General features: G+C 36.9%; 1 protein-coding gene across 1 annotated transcript in view; it reads left to right on the top strand.

Moving 5' to 3' along the window:
* Positions 1–2,120: 2,120 nt before the first annotated feature.
* Positions 2,121–22,395, top strand: part of LOC127418667 (diacylglycerol kinase alpha-like) — a 54,328-nt gene continuing 34,053 nt past the window's right edge. Inside the window, exons 1-2 of the mRNA XM_051659351.1 lie at positions 2,121–2,313; positions 21,486–21,584. Coding sequence (XP_051515311.1) covers positions 21,509–21,584 — 76 coding nt within the window. The 5' untranslated portion in view covers positions 2,121–2,313; positions 21,486–21,508. The remainder of the gene's footprint in view (positions 2,314–21,485; positions 21,585–22,395) is intronic.

Below are 22,395 nucleotides of genomic sequence, written 5' to 3'. Positions count from 1 at the left end.
ATATTACTCCAAAATACATCAAAGAATACCATGGTATTACAATGGTACATGTAAAGAAAAAAAAAGAAAAGAAAAAAAGAAAGTGTATTCCATGGTACTTTTTGTTAGTAGTCACTTTCAATGCTGTAGTTCTCTGTTGAACATAAACAGTGTACGCACACACACACACACACACACACACACACAGATGAGAGTAATCCTCCTGTTGTTGGTATTTTCTTTGACCAGCCCATAGCCACTAATGCAGCAGGTCATTTTAATCCAGCCCATTACTGTACCAGTGAGGAATGGAATGTCACATTGTATTCCTAACAGCTCTCATTACTGCTCAGCTCTAACCAGAAACCACATTTACTGTTCTCTCCCAGAAATGATATTCTACTCAGTAATGGACCGAGAGCATCTTTACAACATTGTGATTCAGATTTTGATGGAAATGTCCAGAACACTCATAAAAGCCTGACCTGTCAAACAATTTTGTTTCATGTCTACCTAATAAAGGAAATGGTCCTTAATCCCCAGTAAAAAAAAACAAAACAAGGATTTGACTGGAGCTGGTACCGTAAATTCCTGCATCAGTTAATCAAGTATTCGGCAATCAAATAAATTGCAGCTTAATTTTTTGACAACTGTTAAAGCTATCGCACAATCTAAAAGTGCAAATATTAAAACAATCACTCATATTACTTAAGTTCAACATCAGCCTCACACAGCAAATGATAACATTTGATGATGACACCATTAATTGTTTAAATGTCGCTCCACCCTGTCGGTTGTGAATATGTAACCATAAATGTGTGGTTTGCTACATATGATATTTATAAGACCTATCTTGTGCATTGTAGGATTTAAATTTATCCAAGTGGCTTGAGTGTTTTGACTACGTTCACCAAAATTAGTTCAGATCCATTTAATGATTCGTTCAGTGACCATTTCTGGTGATTCCACCTGGTGATGTCTTGTGTGAAATGAGTTAGTCACTGAATCAACGATCAAAATAAAAATTTAATCCTTTAAAATGTGTATGTCTACAGACCTACAAAGAGACTTTAGTAGAGGTTTTATGCATTATAAAAACAAAGAAAATCTATCATTTACCTACCGTTTGTGAGCTGCTGAGCATGACTTTTATCAAAAGACAACAATAATAGTTTTATATTATTATGAGTTTCAATAACGTCCGTATGTTTTCCTATATAAAAATGCATGTCTACATATCTATTGACTTCAGTAAAATGCATGTATTCTAAGAACACAGCAGATCTATCTTTTTTAGAGCTGATATTAAAAATAGTTTAACATATTTAACACAGATCTAATCTGCTTAAATTGGCAAAAAGAACCGATCAAACTATTACCTCACATACATAATGTAAAAAGCATAACTTAATGAAGACTCAGGCACTGATATAAACCCCACTTACAATGTGTGCTTAAAAGAAGGTTTGTCCCTTGTTTTTCTTTCTTTCTGCAGTGCATTTCACGTAATGCTGCCATTCAAGAACGATGTGCCAATAAATAGCTCTCATTTGTGTGTTTCTCATCTCTACATTATTCATTTAGCTCAACATCAATGCGGATAAAAAACACGGATAAATGAGTATTGTTGAAAGCAACTTTGTAGAAATGAACGGAGCCGCGTTGATTAGACTGTCTGACTGATGGCCTATTACATAAGGGTTGTTTTGGCACATGGAACTCACCAGTGATTGGTTGGATGGTCGCTCAATCAGCCCAAAGTAACAAAACGCAAAGAATACTGTATACAAATCCACCATTTGGACTCGGTATGGGTTTAGCTTGGGAAAGTGTGGGGGACCGAATCACCTTTTTTTTTAACTGGCTGCTACGCCCTTGATCCATCCATTCATCCATCCTGTCTGTCTATCCATCTAGCCATTCATATATGCATCCATCAATCAATCCATCTAGAGAGAGAGAGATGCATCCTGGAAAGTTTTGTTTGGATTCTCTACCATGGCTCTAATTGGACCAGTCTGAGATATCTGGTGGAGAACACACACAGATAGGCTGTTCAAAGTGCAGCGCTCAGCTCGAACACGAGTGTGGGCGGTGCTCTAGATGACTCTATGGGAGTGTCACTCACAGTTAGGCGTGTTCACTGTCAGTTCTCTCTCGCGAACAAACACAGCTAAACGCTTTCTCACAGACGAAGCTTATTTTGGCTCCTTTGTTCATTTTTCGGCACTGAAGCAGTTTTATTCAATTATTTGGACGCCTTGGTTTTGCTCTTGGCATCTGTTTTAAGGACAAGACAGAATCACTTATCGGGGACTGCAGTTGTCCAGACAGGTAACACTCGTGCTTATTCATTGCTTTTGCGGAGTTCAGTGTGCTTTAGAGAGAGAACAAGACTAAAACAGTAGCAGTGATTGTATATGGTTGTGCATGTAGTTTACTAATCTGATTTCTTTAGGTAGAAGAGACTATAGGGGTGTTAGTGAGCTGACAGCTAGACAGCACTTTTGGGGTGATTCCCACGAAACCTGTCAAGAAAATGTCCTGGTCTTATTTTGCTCTGAAATTAAAAGAAACAAAGAGGAAATTATATTTTGACATATAGAAAATTAAGCCTCTTTTTAGGACCATTAAGCCTTTTTTTTTTTTTAATAACATTGTTATATTATTGACATGGGAGTTATGCAAATTTGACCGCTAACCCTATTGTGGTGAGAAGAATAACATCCGAGAATATTATTCTGAGATGCGGGTTGGCACTGTTTTTGCAGCACGAAGGGGACCTACACAATATTAGGCAGCTGGTTTTAATGTTGTGGTTGATAGGTGTAAATGTGTCAAATAACTTGTTGATACAAAAGTTGCACAAACATAAAAGTATCATGGCAATACCATATTTTTGGACATATTAGTACTTTAACATTCTTTAAAGTACCTTATTCCATGAAAATAAGGTGGTACATGTGATAATCATTCGGTAACATAGTATATGTGAAAGTACCATGGTAAAACCATCAGATACCATCACTGTACCATGATAACAAAAACAGCACTTTAGGATGGGATGGCGGATTTCTGTTTATTTCTCTATTTTTGCATTTTCAAATAGTTAAAATACTTCCCACGAGCACCTTACCTAACACTTCAGAAAGATCTTCTGATGTGCATTTTAAGTTTCCACGCACTTAACAAAAAAGTATGACTCACTGTGTCTAGTCTATGCAAAAAGTATAATGAAAGAAAATTAAAGAATAGCATAACAATGAATCAAGTGCCTGTCAGAACAACCTGTTTCCAAGAGGAAAAAAAAACCATTAATGCAGTTTACGGCTGCAATTAAAAACAGACTCGTAATCACAGGCAGTGAACGTCTACTAAGAATCGCACAGCAGGTTGGGTCTCAAAACTTTGTGTGCTGTCTGTCTAGACAACATTGTGAGCATTGATACAAACGTTAGAACACAGCTAATATCTGAAGGGTGATTCTCACGAAACCTGTCACGAAAATGTCCTAATCATATTTAACCCCAAATCAATACATGGAATATGAAATTATATTTTGCACAAAGAAAATGAAGGCTATATTTAGGATTACTCAGATGTTTGGCAATGTGACATTATTTTCAGGACAATGCAGCACATTTTATTTTACCTCCCAATTATTATTAACGCGTAACGTAACGCGTATAGCGCAACAGGGTTTTTTATTTTGTATTATTGTATTTATTATTGTACAAAATATGCTGGTGTACAATGATTTTTAACGACCATGTAGCACTATCAAGAGAGGACTACTTTGATGTATAAATACTTCACAATTTAAATAAAAATAAAAAAAAAATCGTTTTTTTTTCCCATTGTGTTAATGAGAATTGGGTAGGGTTAGGGTTGGTGCCAGATGGGCTGGTTTGAGTATTTCTGTAACTGCTGATCTCCTGGATTTTCACACACAACAGTCTCTAGAATTTACTCAGAGTGGTGCCAAAAACAAAAACATCCAGTGAGTGGCAGTTCTGCAGATGGAAACGCCTTGTTGATGAGAGAGGTCAACGGAGAATAGCCAGGCTGGTTCGAACTAACAAAGTCTACAGTAACTCCTCTGTACAATTGTGGTGAGAAGAATATAATCTCAGAATGCTATACTGAGATGCGGGTTGGTGCTGTTTTGGTGGCACGAGGAGGACCTACATATAGGACATTAGGCAGGTAGATTTTGTTTTATTTTGTTATTAACATTTTTTATTGATTCCATTCAACAAATTAAATAAACATACCAGAAAATGCGGAATCAAATTATATAAAATTAAACCTTCCCCTCGAACATTCCAATCTCTTGAGAGAAGCCGAAGCTCCATCCCCGAGACTCTGAATTATTAGGGAGTAATAGACTGATGCCTCATGACCTTTTCCAAAAGCAGTAATCACCTCTCCCAGAGTATCTGCCGCTTTAGGGGGGTGTATGCTACTCCCAAAAATAGAACAGATCAGGTGGTGCAGCTGTAAATACCTAAAGAACTGAGATCTGGGAATCCCAAAATGTTGAACCATATTTTCAAAGGATCTCAACACTCCACTCTCATATAGGTCACTGAGTGTAGTAACCCTCCTCACCATCCAGTCTGACCAGCAGAAAGGAGACTTATTAATACATAATTTTGGGTTCAGACATATGCTCGAGGCAACATTTAAATAAATGTCTGAATTAAACACTCTGGACACTTTTTTCCATACCGAGAGCAATTGCGAGATAACGGGGAGTAACTTATCTTCTCCAGTTAGTTTGATAGAAAGGCTTTGTAATAGCGAAATAGAGGCAACAACTGTTCAGTACAAAACCAGGGAGGGGCTCTCTCAATGTGGAGCTACCAATGAGCCAAATGTCTGAGACCGAATCATAATAATAAAACAAAATCTTGGGTAGGCCTAGCCCACCTTTGTCAGTCGGCCTATGTAACTTACTGAAATGTAATCTGGGATGCATACCATTCCAAATGAAGGACTTCGCTATGCTATCAAATTGCTTGAAATAAGAGAGGGGGACATCTACAGGGAGAGATTGTAGCAGGTAGTTGAATTTTGGAATACAATTCATTTTAATAACATTAACCTTCCCAGTCACAGATAAATGTTATGAAGCCCATAGGCAGGTGGTTTTAATGTTTTGGCTGATCGGTGTATATAAACTGTTAAATTACTGTTGCATTATCTGGATTTTTTTCCATGCATTGTGTATTTAACTGTTATCTCTCCACTTGGCTGATGAATATCTACAATGTTGCATTGTTCGCTACCAGAATAATACAAATGTAACATTTTCCTCTTTTGAGCCTTCTTGTATTTAAAGGTTTCCAGTAACTGTGGACCAATTAAGTCACTATTAAATTTATCTCATTTCATCACCATCAAAAATATTTCCAATCTTACTGTAAGAAATGCATCCTATTTATCACAGACTAGAAGCACTTTGTCATTTTTTTTCCAGGTTTAGTTTGAACAAGCAGTAAAGCATCAGTGAATCATGACAAATCAACAGTACATGCGAAAGTGCTAGCAAAAATTGTAGCAAGATTGCTTACAAGGTCTGTCATTCTTGTTCTTCCAATATGACCAAAACAACATTTAATTTATTTCCAAAGAGAGGGTGTCTATTTACCAGTCATTACCCCCCCATAAATTTGTGTCCTCCCAGAAATGTCTGACACCCAACCACACCTACTGGTCCAACAGTGAAATGATTAAACCCTACACCCCCAGATGAAGGGACAACCAGTTGCCCACACTGAGGTGGTTTTCACACTGGGCACATTTGCTGTGGTCCAAATCTGAGCATGATTGTTCCCGGCGCCCTCCGCAGCATTGGTCTGGTTTCAGACTACTCATGATTCTCTGGAACCCCAGTGTTTTTTTGCATGCTCACTCAGGCACATATATAAAAGGCACATCACCTCTTCTGTGTTCCACAATGTTTCTCTGACACTCATGATTCACATGTGTGTTTGTTTTTGTGCAACTGATGATGTCATCATGCTTAAAATTGCCAAAAACTCATGTGCAAGTCATTTTACTTTTTGAACAATTGCGGACCCGGGTACAGGTTGCTTTCTCACTCATGTGAACCACACCACAGTTCCATTGCAACTGAACTCAGACCACCTACTACAGGTAGTCTCGGGTTCGGTACCATGGTCTGCTCCCCGGTCCGCAAAACAGCTTTCACATGCGAACCGTGCTCTGTTTCGAAATAAACTGCCAGTGTGAAAGCCCCCCCCCCCCCACACACATTTTTTTACTTAAATGTAATTAGATTACAGTATCTAATTATGCAACAAATTACTTTTTAATTGGATTACACACAACACTGCAAATGGGGGAAATCACAAGTAATTTATCATACAGGAGCTGACAATATTACCAAAATGTAAGTTTATCTAAAACAGTTTAAGTTCTACTAATTTCAAGCAATTAAGTTTACACCTTTATATTAAAAGGTTTTTGAGGAAAGGTGTCATAAGAAATGTAATTTCAGTCAGGTGTGTCCAAACCTTTGACTGGTAGTACATAAATAAAAAAATTAACATAATTGATATTATTATTTATCTTGTCCTTTAATTACTCAGACATCTGAGTCAATTCAACTATCATCAGTCTATGATTTCTTATGCCCTCTCTATGCACAAATTAATAATGAAAATTGAACCACTTTGCCAATGCCCCTTGAATTGCTCTGTGTAGGAAGGAGTCTAGCGCAACAGTTGCTGCACGTCTGCTCTCTGTAGTGCTCTCTCTGTGTGGGTGTAAGTACGCTTCTAGCATGTGTCTCCTCAAGCGTGCGCCTTTGCACAGACCGCGCAACAGGAGGACGTTTTGCAGGGTGCTTTGCAAGCTCAGATGTGTCTGTGGGTAGTCTGTGACTTTGAAAGGGTTTCCTGCACATCGCTGAGGCCTCTCTGCTTTTACGAAAAACTCGCCCTGCTGCAGCTTACATAGTCAGTGATGCTTTTTCCATTGAAACGCAACTTGTAGTACACAAGCAAGGAGCAAAGGGAGACAAACACAGCTGCTTTTCTCAGTCAAGGTGTGACTCGTATAGGGGTAGTTGACCTGATTTCCTGCAGTGTGACATGCTATACTCCATCTCATACAATTTTAAACAGTATTTTGCCAATTCTTTTATAATTATTAAGCATGCAATTTCAGTGACCTCATGAGAGACTTCCTAGAATATTTGTACTATATATATATATATATATATATATATATATATATATATATATATATATATATATCTATATATACGGTTGCTAGGGAGAGTAGAGTCACATGGGGTAACCTCCTCGTGGTCACTATAATGTGGTTCGCTCTCGGTGGGGCGTGTGGTGAGTTGTGTGTGGATGCCTCCACATGCGCTATGTCTCCGCGGTAACACTCTCAACAAGCCACGTGATAAGATGCGTGGATTGATGGCCTCTGATGCAGAGGCAACTGAGATTCATCCTCCGCCACCCGGATTGAGGCTAGTCACTACACCACCACCACAAAGACTTAGAGCGCATTGGGAATTGGGCATTACAAATTGGGAAGAAAAACAGGAGAAAATCAACAAAAACAAAAAATAAATCAATAAATCAATAAAATAACTAGTTTAGGCAAAAATCCCTTTATATAAATTGTTTTTTAAAGTAATATAAAGGTGATTAAACAATTATAAAAGACTTGGGGTACGTTTACACAATAACGATGTACTAAAAATGGAAAAGTTTTTCCTTTGCGTTTTTGAAAAGTTTTGCGTACAGACGACAACGTTGTCAAAACGATCCATGTTCACACGGATCCGCGAAAACGACTAAAAACGCTGTATTATGCATGCCAGGCCAGTAGTTGGCGATGTCACTTTGTAAAGAAACACTACGCGACTGCGCACATAAGCATTCTTCCACAGAGCGGTGAATACAAACAATGAAGATGGCGAAAGCATCGAGCAATTTTGTCTGGACGGACGATGATGCTGCTTTATTACTACAAGTCTTGAGCAGCACAAACACAGTCCTGTAGTCCGCCACTGTAGTTTTGAATGTCTCGCGCGTTGTTTTGAAGTACTCATGTGCATGCCTATAGGCTGAACACGTAATACGCCTGCGCATGACGTCATCGTTTTCACAAATTCGTGTTTTTGTATGTTTACATGGAGACGATAACGGCATCGTTTTCAAAACTTGCACTTTGAAACCCATTTTCAAAAGTTTGCGTTTTCAGGCCCCAAAACGCCATTGTCGTGTAAACGAACAGCCAAAACGCATAAAAAGTTTTCAGTTTTCAGTTGAAAATGTTGTCGTGTAAATGGCCCCTTGGTGAAAAGAAATGGTGGCCAGTTGCAATGCCTAAAATGTATGCTTTTCCTATTTTGTTTTAACTATTAATTATAAATTTTAACCTAAAGTCTAGATGTTAATAAAAAGTAACTCATGAACATGTTATGTGTGTCAGCTACCCATAGATTGCTGCTTCACAGTTAGTGGCCTCTATTTTATGGCACGGCTTGAGCTTTGCCTGACTTCTGTTTTGCCTGCTATTTTAACACGTTAGCTTCAAGAGTGTTCAATGCAAAAAACAAACAAACAAACAAGCGAACCAAAATCATTGCACATATTGCTGCAGTTTCCTGTGAAATGAACACTAGAGGCACTACAACAACAAAGACTTTTATTCCCTTTCACACAAATAGCAAGTAAAATGGCAGATTATCAGTCATAAACGCATGCTTTTCACTCTTGCTATGAACTTATGACATCAAAACACATTTTTGTAGGGTGATACATGTTAACATTTGCAGTACATAACCAACTACATTTACAAGCTTGTTCAAAATGTGATCAAATTGCGTGGTAGCTCGGCTGATAGAGCGTTGCACCTGCAAGGTTTTAATGTGGATTTTGTTTATTGTTGTTACTGCAATTTTCACATTCCATTTACTCGGAATTAGAGCATAGTTCAGCCAAACCCATCTGTCACAGGACACATCATTGTCTAAGATACCTGATTTCGATCATAGCTCAGTTTTGACCAAATGTGTCACTGCATTTTGCCTTTGCACAACAATATAGGTCACTCCACTGTCTGCAGAGGCACTAAATCCAAAACTAGAATTGAATATTACGAAATATCAAATCCTATCCTAATACAGTTCAGTGTAGCTACAGCGTTTTGCCTTGTATGCCCACATTTGTTCATAGTACATTTGTAGGAGCTGAATAAACTTCATGATCTTTGTGCAAACAAGTTTCACAGCCACAGAGGGTGCACATATATAGACAAAAATCATCTGCATCTGTTGAGATGAGTGATTCACTTACATCATCAGGTGGAATGCAAAGCAGTCTGAGGTGTGTGTTTGAACCGTGTTTGTGTAGGTGGAGCAGAGGAGGGCAGGGGAAGACCCGTGACTGCTGACCGGGCTTTCCTCCCCCTCATCCCTCCCTTCCCCCCTCCCTGTTTCATTCCGGTCCTGTCAGTCACCCTTAGCAACGCTTTGACACAGCACAGCTGATTGGGGAACTCTTTCTGTTGAGACCAGGATTGTCCTTCCTTCCTAATGACCAGATGCAATCACTGTTTTCTTGCAAAAGGGGAAATGATTTGATTTGGTTTGGCTTAATTGGATAAAGAAGACATAAAACAATTTTTCATCAGAACCCATAGAAAAATATATATATAATTGAGATCTTCTTGATTCTCCAGGAATACAATTAAATTAAATGGAAAATTGTGCTTGAGTCTCCCACTTCTCAGATTTCTCTTCTGTGAAAAGACCCTAGAAGTCTTGCATATGTCTACTTTGAGTCTCTGAGGAGGTCTAAACAATGTCTCTGTTCCATTGTCGAAGTTCCGAGGTGTAATTTGCGCTGTGTGGCGCTAAAAGTGAGTTACATTTTTTCCCAAACAGATGAGGTTTTTAAGATGAATGCGCCATCAAGTATTAAATCAACAAACCCTACCCTGAACCTTCAACCTAAACCTAACCGATAGTGTCATAACAAGCAAATGTGAGATGAAAAGCACAATTGCTGAAGAAACCATGTCATTTTGTGGTGCTTCAATGACACTTTCAGCTCACATGTCGACTTGTGTGTTTTTAGGATTTGAACTCCAGTCCTTTGCATCATAAGTGCAATGCTCTATCAGCTGACCCACCGTGCAATTTAATTGTGCTTAAACAAGTTTGTCAATGTACTGTAGTTGGTTATGTAACGCAAATGTTAAAATGTATCGCCTTACAAGTCATACGCTATAGTACAATTTTTTAGATGTCATACAATAGCATTGTGTGAAGAACAGGGTGAAAAGTAAGTGTTTATGAACTGATAGTCTGCCATTTTACTCGTGATTTGTGTGTAAGGGAAAAAAAGTTGTCGTTGTAGCACCTCTAGTGTTTATTTCACCAGGAAACTGCTGCGATACATCAACAAGCTATGTAAATATCCTTTTGCAAAAATTAAGGTATAGCAGCGTGATTCTATGACATCTGGTTGGTATGCCAACAGTTATCTCATTTGTGTCTATTTTTATTCCTCCTAAGAAATATAAAGAGAAACATCTAAGACAAAGTTGATATATCAACAAAACATAACAGATCTCCATTAAGTGCTCTGAGCTTTTAAAGAGCAACCTCTTAGTAATAACATTTTCCTCTAGATTAGGAATGAACTAACATTTGAGTATACTGTATGAACTATTGCTGATACAAAACAGAAGGTTTCCAGGACACAGCTTGTACAAACACCACTTAGCTTTATATTGGCTCTAAATATAGATTTAAAAGGCATTGTCAACTAATAAGTGTACAGCTAACATCAGACTAGAACAGTATTGTAATCTCACTATTTTTATCTCGCGTGAGAACCACACACCCTACCCTCTGTGTGCTCTAAATTGCGTTACAAGTCCAGCTTTTCTGGTAAAGTGGGTTGGGAATGTAATTTAATGGGCGAGATAGAGAAATTTACTCCTTTTAGGCACCAGTGAACTTTAACTTTTAAGCCTTATGCAACAGGGTTCATTTAAATGATTTGTTTTCTCTTTCACAATTTACTTGCATATTTTACATGACACTTCAAGCAGTGACAGCAGTGCACTTCAGTGTGTGCAGTTTAATAAATATTTGCATAATTATTATACATGCAGTATTATATAGTTTTAATTGAGAGACTACATGGGATATTTATACGTTTCATACTTTGCAGAATAATTTAAAAAGTTAGTTCACCTAATAATGAAAAGTCTGTCATCATTCACTCACCCTAATGCTGTTCCAAACGCATGTGACTTTCTTTCTGCCGTGGAACACAAAAGATGATGCTAGGCAGAATGTTAGGGACTGATAGCCTGACAGCTTCAGTCACCATTCACTTTCATTGTAAGGACAAAAGATGCAGTGAAAGCGAATGGTGAATGAGACTATCACATTCGATCTAATATGCTTTTGTGTTCCATAGAAGAAAGAGTGTAATATTGCTTCGGAACCCGGGTTGGGAGGGTTCAAGTATTCTGTTAGATTACTCAAGGTCAGTAATGTATTCTAAATACTGCGTATTACATCTTCAGCACTGGTAGATTTTTTCACTTGTTTTGACTATAAAAACTCTGCCAGTACAGTAAGACAAAATACACATGTTAAAAATACATTAGCTGAAAAACCTAAATATCTTATGCAGTGTTGTTTCTAAAACAAGATAAATCAAATTAATCTTGTTTTAAGGATTTTTAGATATGTTTACAGGAAAACATTAAAAAAATTATTATCAAGAATACGATTTTTGCCTAAATATCAAAGGTCTTACTAGAAAAAAAGAAATTATGATCCAACGTGAATTTTCTTGATAAAAAAATATGATCGTGCCTGGTAACATGTGCATGTAAAACGGCTAGAAATAGCATTTTAGCTTAGCGTAAAGCTGACAATTTACACAAGGGTTATTTCTATTTCTTCTGCTCCAAACTTACTTAAAACTTACTTCTCTGTCTGCTCATATGAATGTAACACATCATAAGAAAGTGTTTCACCGCTGTTCAAATGCACTTTGGATCACATCATTTATATGTATAAATGTTTTCCATCTGAAAGGACTAAATATTAAATGAAACAAATGACAATAAAATGCAAAGTAATCTCTTCAGTAATCAAAATACTTTTTGAATGTAACTGTATTCTAATTACCAATGATTTAAATTGTAAATGTAGTGGAATACAGTTACTTATATTTTGTATTTTAAATACATAATCCCGTTACATGTTACTTCCCAACCCTGTTCAGAACAACATGAGGGTTTGTAAATGATGTCAGAATTATGCAGTGCATTTAATATCAACCTAAAATCTTGATGTTAAAGGAATATTCTTTGTTCGATACAAGTCAAGCTCAAATGACAGCATTTGTGGCATAATACTGATTACCATAAAAATAATTTTTAACTTGCCCTTCCCTTTCTTTAAAAAAAGCTAAAATCTTGGTTCCAGTGAGGCACGTACAGTGGAAGTAAATGAGGGCCAATTTTTGAATGTTAGCCACAAAACATAAACAATATGCATGTAAACATGATTTTAGTGTGATAAAATCACTTAACCATTTCTGTGTAAAGTTATAGCTGATTTTACAACTTTGTTGCCATGACGATGTAATGTCAACAAACCCTACAATTTCAATTTAAACAACTTTATAGCTCAATAAATACACCAGTTTTAACAGAAGAATTAATGCAAGCGCTTTTATAAAATTATAAGCTTCACATTTCTGCCTTTAAACCCTCCAAAAATTGTAAGTGCCTCACTGTAACCTCGATTTTTCTTCTTTTAAAGAAAAGGAGAGACAAATCTAAATAAATTTTTGTGGGAATCAACATTATGCCACAAATGCCGTCGATTGAGCTTGACTTGAAACCAGAATATTCCCTTAAGTAAATGATTATAAGGAGAAGAATTAAAAGAAGAAGAAGAAGAAAAAATCATGTCCACATCTCATTTACAAATACAGGAAGTGCCATGCCCAAAATACAGAGGAATCTCAAACTCACTAGCAAGTTGAAACTAACAACTACTGTAGTCACGCACTACTTCCTTAATGCTACTGACATTTCTGTAATTCTACTGACATTTTTACCTGCTTGGTTTGGGAGGCACAAAGAAACACATGACTCACATGCACTTGTGGGGGTTGCTAAGTTTCATTTTATAATTTCTGCCAGAACCGAAGAAAAATTGCAAAACCAGTTCATAGATGCATAATATGCATAATGATATGAGATTAAATCCCTTTCCAGTCCTTCTACAGAAATGAAAAAACTTTGGCATGAAGGAATCTGTATTGTATAGCTGACTGGCAACTGTTTCTAAATAAATGAAAACAATTTACTGCCCAAAAGAGAAATGTTAGGATTTGTGTGGGTGGTCTAAAAAGCCATGGACGTTTGCAGTCAAGCCACCAGGAACCTCTTGCACTATGTTTCCCTGAACACAGTGTTTGATAAAGCTGTGATTTGTCTCCCTCCATAAAAGAGAGAGCTATGCATGCAAATAAGTGATCAGGAAGGCCAGAGTCATATTACTCGAGTCAAACAATTAGAGAGACAAGCAGACACAGAGACAAAGAGAGAGAGCAAGACCTGCAGCCATTAGCAGTTATAAGCAGCAGACTGTTAAACTGGTGCGAAAAATGACCAAACAAACAAGACCAATTTTCCATTTGAGTGAATCTAGCGAAAACTGTTAAGATATGTCCAGGTAATATTTCTCCCCAAAATCCAAAGTAAAAAAAATATATGGTAATATCATATAATACACACTATCAAAATTATATTAATACATTATATTATTATTAAAATAATAAACATATTTTCTACGACTTTTTTTTTTTTTTTTTGCATTTATACATTACTTTCAATTATTCAGTTACATTCAAATGACAATTAAGCTCATTTAAAGGATATGGAGATAGGTTTAGTTGATTTAAAACTCATTAACCTGTTACATGGATTATTGCATCAATCGCAAACATCTACTGATCAGGAACCACATCGAACCACATCGATCTCAAACCCTCGCCGCTCAAGAATAACCATAACAGCAACAACAAAAAATTGCGGTAAGTCATGGCATCCGCTCATGTAATTTCTTCCTGCATTGCATGCCACATGTTTACTATAGCTTCTTCCATCAGCATTGAGGGATTCACATGTGATAAATGTAAGGAATTAGTCAGACTGACAGAGAAGTTTAATGAGCTAGAGACATGCATCTGAACGCTAGTGGAGGTCATTGAGAAAGAGAATCTGGTAGATACTGTTTCGGAAGCGGGTAGTACAGCGAACAACACACACATGTATCCGGATGTAGAGCCCCCACTGCAGGGCGTTTGGGTGGTGTCTCATCAGCATACTAGTAGGGCAAAGTGACACCACTCTTCCGTTCCTGTTAGGGTTTCCAATCAATTCTCCCCACTCAGTGATGCACCCACTGAGAATCATGTTGAAAGAGCCATAATAATAGGTGATTCTATTGTAAGGAACGTGGAAATAGAGACTCCAGCCACCATTGTTAAATGCATTTCTGGGGCTCGAGCGTATGACATCAGATCAAATTTACAAGTGCTGGCTAATTCTAAACGTAGATTTTCTCACATTTTTATTCATGCCGGCACTAGCGATGTCCGGCTTCACCAGTCGGAGATCACTAAAGATAATGTTAAAGAGGTGTGTGAACTTGCAAAAACTATGTCAGACATTGTAATATGCTCTGGCCACCTCCCTGCTCATCGTAGTGACGAGGTTTATAGTAGATTAGTGTCACTGAATGGCTGGATGTCTGAGTTGTGTCTGAAGAATAGCATAAGGTTTATAGACAATTGGAAGAGTTTTTGGGCTAGACCTGACCTGGTAAAAAGAGATGGACTCCATCCCTCCGGGGAAGGTGCTGCTCTCTTCTCTAGTAATTTGGCTTATAGTCCTAATAGTGATAGTATTTGACTAATTGGGCCCAGGTCAGGAAGCAGACAATCTGGTTAATCCGAACATCTGCTAGCTGCCTTGAGATGTCACACAGGTCACATAAACTACAACACATAGAGACTGTATCACCTAGATATTATATAGAGACTGTGTCTGTTACCCCGAACTACCAAACACAAACCCCTCACTAAATCATTTAGAAAAAATTTGATTAAGGTCAAACTTGGAAAAAAACAACAAAAAAAACCTAAACATTGGATCTCTTTCTAACAAAACACTAATTGTAAATGAAATTATTACAGAAAATAGTTTGGATGCGCTCTGTTTGACTGAAACCTGCCTTAAACCGGATGAATATATTAGTTTAAATGAATCTACACCCCCAGGTTATTGTTATAAATGAGCCTCATCTGAAGGGTTGAGGAGGAGGTGTTGCTACAGTTTACAGTAAGTTTTTGGTGATACTCAGAGGACAGGATATAAGTTTAAGTCTTTTGAAGTAATATGACACCATCAGATATTCGTCATTTGCCCTTGCTACAGCATATAGATCACCTGGGCTGTACTCAGATTTCCTTGGTGAATTTTCTATCAGCTCTAGTAGTTAATGTAGATAGAGCTTTAATTGTTGGTGGCTTCAACATTCACATAGATAATGTAAATGACACATTGGGATTAGCATTTATCGATATTCTCAACTCTCTTGGAGTCAGACAAAATGTGACAGGACCAACTTATCGCCATAATCATACGCTAGATTTAATTCTGTCATATGGATTTAATGTTGATACTTTATAAATTCTACCGCAGAGTGATGACATCTCGGATCATTACCTCGTCTCTTGTTTGCTGCGATCAGCTAATGTCATTCAATCTACATTATGCTATCATTCAGGTGGAACTATTCTTTTGACCACTAAAGATAGCTTCACTAATAATCTTCCAGAATTGTCTCACATACTCAGTAAGCCAAAAAGTCTAGAAGAACTTGATGTAATAACAGAAAATATAAATACAGTCTTCTCTAGCACTCTTGATAGTGTCGCCCCCATTCAATTAAAGAAAATTAAAGAAAAAAGCCCCGCACCATGGTACAATGATCACACTCATGCTCTCAAGAGAGCAGCTCGGAAAATGGAAGTGGAAGAATACAAAATTAGAGGTATTTCGTGGTGCATGGAAGTATAGTGTCTGTAGCTATAGACAGGCACTAAAAGCTGCCAGGTCAGCATATTTTAGCAAACTCATAGAAAATAACCACAACAATCCTAGGTGTTTTATTCATTACTGTTGCTAAATTGGTTAGGAATAAAGCATTGAACCAGATATTCCATTGCAGCACAATAGTAATGACTTCGTTAATTTTTTTACTGATAAAATTGAAATAATCAGAAATAAAATTGGACCTATGCAGTCAACTATCACAGCACATCAGAAAACAATCCTTCGCTGTCATAGTTCATGAAGATGTAACAAAACTTATCGAAACATCAAAAGCCACAACATGTATGTTAGATCCAATACCAACTAAGCTCTTAAAAAAGGTATTCCCTGTAATCTCAGAACCTCTTCTTAATATTATTAATATTATTATATCCTTAGGACATATCCCAAGAAACTTTAAAATGGCAGTTATCAAACCGCTTATTAAGAAGCCACAGCTTGATCCTGGAGAATTGGCGAATTACAGACCGATTTCAAAACTACCACTTATGTCGAAATACTAGAAAAGGTAGTGTCCTCCCAACTATGTTAATTTCTATAGAGAAATGGTATATATGCACAGTTTCAGTCAGGATTCAGGCCCCATCACATTACAGAGACTGCACTTATCAGAGTTACAAATGACGTGCTCTTATCATCTGATCGTGGCTGCTTTTCTCCTCTAGTGCTTTTAGATTTTAGTGCTGCCTTTGACACAATAGATCACGACATTCTCTTGAATAGGCTGGAGAATTATGTTGGCATTAGTGAACTTGCATTAGTATGGTTTAGGTCCTGTTTATCAGACCACTAACACTTTGTATGTGTAAATGAGGAATTGTCAAATCAAACAAAATTTTGAGTGCCACAGGGATCAGTTTTAGGGCCTCTGCTTTTCTCCTTATACATGCGTTCCCTGGGAGATATTATCAGGAATCATGGAATAAGTTTCCAGTGTTATGCTGACAATACCAACTTTAGATTTCTTCTAAACCCAATGAAAATTCACAATTCTCCAAATTAGCAGAGTGTATCAATGAAATCAAAGATTGGATGGCCAGAAATGTCCTTCTACTCAATTCCGACAAAACAAAGGTACTAATTATTGGACCAAAAACCTCTAAAAATAAGCAGCTAAAATATAATTTGACTCTCGATGGATGTACTGTTACGTCTTCTTCTACAGCGAAGAACTTGGGTGTTATATTTTATACCAATCTGTCCTTTGAAAATCACATTTCCAATGTTTGTGGAACAGCATTCTTCCACCTCAGAAATATTGCTAAGCTACGACACATCCTCTCTGTTGCTGATGCCAAAAAACTAATGCATGCGTTCATGACCTCAAAACTAGATTATTGTGATGCATTACTGGGAGGATGTCCAGCTAGTTCAATTAATAAACTTCAATTGGTTCAAAATGCAGCTGCCAGAGTGCTAACTAGAATGTATCCATCAACTCACAATTAGGCTGTTGTAGTTAGGTCTGTCGGAACCAGAAACATCTATCATAATCTATAAATCTGCATAATGAATGGCATCTACGCTAATATTATTATTATACTTGGGATTCATATGCTAGCCAGATGCTAGCCAGACATCACTTCAGTCTTTTACGATGGACTTCAGAGGATTAACTAATGCCAACTCCAACTGTAAGACATCACATATTTCATATGCCACTGCCTGAACCTTGGATTTAGGATGGACCCCATCAACCTGCCAGTTGAACTGCAGTGCACCTCATTGATCTCTGCCTGCATCACCTTTGTCTATTGGTGGACTACACTCTTGAAATGAATATATAGACTAGCATTTAATTGCCAACAAAAGCCTTCATTAGCCAACTAACAAAGAATGCATCTATGTGAACTTCTGCAGTTAATCCAGGATGGACTTGAAAGACATTAGTCATTAATCTTACAGTTCATAATTATTTTTTGTTTGTTTGTTTTGGGGTTTTTTAAACACTGGATCTTAACACTTACTTAGTTTACACATTTTAAACCATGACTTGCACTGTACACAAATAACTAATATTGGCATTATATTCATGTTGTTTAGCCAGAGGGAAACTGGCTCCCACAGTGAGCCTGGTTTCTCCCAAGGTTATTTTTCTCCATTAACCAACATCTTATGGAGTTTTGTGCTCCTTGCCACAGTCGCCTTAAGCTTACTCACAGGGGTTCTAAATACAATTATTATTTAATTATTTAATTTTTATACACAATTTACAATCATATTTAATCAAACTACACAATGATCACTCTAAGACTTTATAGATTTTACAGTTTCATTTTTTGTAAAGCTGCTTTGAAACGATGTGTGTTGTGAAAAGCGCTATACAAATAAAAATGACATGACTTGACTTTGAGAGAACATTTAACTCGCTTAAATGTTGTAGCAGTCACGTAATTTTTAGGATATCAGGCTGCAAAAACATTGAGCCACTGTGTCTTGATGGGATGATTTTCTTTACTAGATTACAATAATGAAAATGAGATTTAATCCTGCATTACAGTAATAAGAATTTGAGGCGGAAATGTGCTTATTGGCATTAAAATAATGTCACAATGCAAAAAACAAACAAACAAATTAATCATAATAGTCTTCAAAACAGGTTTCATTTTATAATGCAGAAGGTTTTCATTTGATTCTGGGGTGAAATATAAGCCAGATGTTTTTTTTTTGTTTGTTTTTTTTTGTTGTTGTTTTGGTTTGGTTTTTTTTGGGGGGGGGGAGGGGGGATTCATTTAAATGTAAACATGTTGGTAGAGCATAAAATGAAATGAAATGAAATTAAAATACAAAAAATAATTATTGGAAGTTTTATCCAAATAAATGTAGCTGACCCCTTTTTTTTTTTTTCTCAGAATGGCTTACAAAAAGTACTTTATTATCACATAATTAATTACCATTATTGGATGGAGAGGATGCAATTTCAGAATGTTAACTAGAGAAACACTACTGTATCTATAAAGAAACTATAAGATAATTTCTATAAACAAAGTGAAGAAATTTTTTTGTAATTATAATTATTTAACAGTACTGGGATGACTTATTTAGAATCTCAGAAAATTTTCCTTTATCTTTCCAAAAATATTATTAATAAGACTATAGCATGCAAAATAGTCTGTCATGCACCTTGTTCCCTTGCTGTTGACAAAATTGTCTTGGTTCTGTTTTCCCAAGTTTCTGCCTAACCATCACACACACACACACGCATATACACACCCACATAAACATGGAATTGGTTACACAAGCAAAGTTCCTAGGCAACGACACTAACCTTTTGAGGGAATTAACTGAGAACGGATTGACCCTTTGTTAGTTCGCATCACATGTTTGAGTGGGTGTACGGGTCTTACTTTCTCTGCCTTTTCTGTCATATTGCTGTCTCTGAGATCGTAAACAACACATTAGTAAGCCCTTTCATTATAGGACCAAAATAAACAGCCTTACTAATGGATTCAACTTCAAATGCTCTTTGTATCCTTCCGTCAAAGAGATGTTGTGTTGTTTTCATTCTAACAAACTTGTGTAAGAGGTGACACTATTGTTGTCCTCTCCCTCTTACATCTTAAGCTTTGCATATGTTTGTTTGTTCACTTTAAATTTCCAGCTTTCAGTCTGTGTTCACAGAAACACACAAAAATACAGTATTCTTATGAAACTATTACTCCTAATTCTACTACTATTAATAGTTTAAAAAATATGGATCACTAGACTGAAGATGTGCTTTAAATAGGTCACCCATTTATTCTCCATCAAAACTGTTTGGCTGCTGTAACAAAGTTTGAAGACACATTAATGAATGTGCTCAGGAAGAAAAACTTTAGCATGCTAAACTCCCTGGACTGCCTTTTTTCCATAATGAGAAGGCTGATCCATTTTCCATCACAGATGAGAGACCCAGAAACATGTTGTTCTGAGGGAGATGGTGTGAGTCTCATTTAGCCTCAGGTTTTTTAACCAATGCATGAAGTCTTGTCAGCTGACATTGTGCAGCCCTCTGCATAGTTTCTAAATTGTACGCTGTATTACTTTCCAACAAATAAAATAATAATATGAGCCCATTGATGTATAGAGTTTATTACTAAAGATTAATATGGGGTCATGTTTATATTAGTCAGCTTTCCATTGGTCAGATATGCACAAAAATAGATGATAATGAAATGAAAATTAGATAATAAGGTCTTTTATTTGTTAGCCCCAACTTTTGGGTTAAACGCCTAACCCTAACCATAACCCTTTCTGTTTAAACCGTCTTGGTGTCTCAAGCATGTTACAGTGACTTCAATATGTAAATGGATGATTGATAAAACATAGCCTGGGTTTCACACATACTTAAAAAGTAATAAAGTGTCTAAAACAATGTTTATATTATTAATGAACATAATATAATGTAATGCAATACAATACAGTACTATACTATACTATACTATACTATACTATACTATACTATACTATATAATATAATAAAATATAATATATGTGAATATACGGTGCATGACATGTTTGTGTCTGTTTACGCTTGAGTAAAATCAAGATACTCATATTAAAGTTTTTTTTAGCAACATTGTCTTTTCTGAAATTAATGAGTAATAGCTGTTCATCTCTTATATATTTAGTTCAAGAAATAGTAAACGTAAAGTATCTGATGTGTGGCACTTTATTGTAAGATTAGAATGGAAAATTATTTGGACACATTTTTAGTCTTTGCTCAGCCTGAAAGAACAATAAAACGTTAAAATGTATTAGCTCATGTACTTATTAGATACTGTTTTTTTTGTTTTGTTTTTATATTAAAAAGTATTTATTTAATTAATTGTCTTATTCAAACAGATACAATATAAAATTTATTTTCCACAATTTCATGCTTAAATATCACCTTCCCAAATAGACCCTATTAACACAAAAAAGCACCATGGCACTTCCATGTTCAGTGGGACATGGTCCCATGGTAGTACTATGGTATTTTTCTTGGAGTACCATTTAATACCACAGTATTTGAATAAGCTAATTATCATTCAGTATAATGGTATCAAAGAACTATATCTGATACTATTACGGCCACAGTAATCGGCCACAAGAATCCTCTCCTGTTTAAACCAGTATTGACATCTTGGCAGAGTGACTTACTTGATGCATTTGAGTTTTATACTTGCTTCATGTGCATGCAAACTTAAATATATGAAAAATAGTTTTGCCTTTCATTTGTTCATCTGTTTTACTCTCTCTCTCTCTCTCTATCTCTCTCTCACACACACACACACACACCCACATTTCTAACTCTTTCTTTCACTCAGGTTTATTTAAAGGCTCTGGTGTGATGTCAGACACAGTCGAGACAGATGACAGAGAGCTGAGGCCAGTCGACTTCATCCAGCTTCAGCAGTACATTGACTGTGAGTTTGTGATGCCCACACATCCCTCCTACTCACACTAAACGCTCTGCCTCATTATGAACTATGACTCACTCTCAGTCCTTAAGTGCGAAATGACACTTTATTCTCGGGGTCGAAAAACATGCCATTCAATGTTCATCTAAGAAGTTTGTGGGCCAAATTTACTTACAACCCTGCTGGAAAACATCTTAGGCTGGTTAGTCCTCAGTCCTGGTTAGGCTGGTCCTTTGGCTGTTTTTAAAGGGTTTATGCCACTTTTCAGCTGGGTTATGTTGGGAGACCAGCTAGGCCTGGTGAGTAGTGTAGCTTAAACAAGCTTAGACCATCTAAGACCATCTCACACGGAAACAGTAGGTTGACTTTTCTTTAGCTAAAATCGGTCTGTTTACCAAAATTCGAAACACTGCCCCAGTTGCCAAAGCAGTAACTTCTGTTGGGCGCATGGGCATGTGTGAGCTCCATTTTCCAGGTGAAATGTCCACAGAGGAGCGCCAAAAGCGAGTCGTGAAGCGATTTGTTTTCAGCTGTACAGGCTGTAATACAGTGAAGAGGAATGCATATTTTATAAACTGTACCCCCCAACCCAAACTCCAAATCTAAGCCTAACTTTCAGTGGAGTAAAAATATCATGTTACAGGGGAAAATACAACCTCAGAATCACATTTGTCGCTGATTATGTGAACTCGGGTCTCCCACGTTGCTGATGCAATGCACTTCCAGTCATGCCACAGGGAAGGTAAACATGCTGGAGCCAATGCAAAAATGTCTGACAGGAGATGCCGCTTGTCAGTGAGTGGCATAATGTAGCCGA

Source organism: Myxocyprinus asiaticus, chromosome 28, assembly GCF_019703515.2.
Source record: "Myxocyprinus asiaticus isolate MX2 ecotype Aquarium Trade chromosome 28, UBuf_Myxa_2, whole genome shotgun sequence".
Taxonomy (NCBI): Eukaryota; Metazoa; Chordata; class Actinopteri; order Cypriniformes; family Catostomidae; genus Myxocyprinus; species Myxocyprinus asiaticus.
This window is presented reverse-complemented; position numbering and strand designations above follow the sequence as displayed.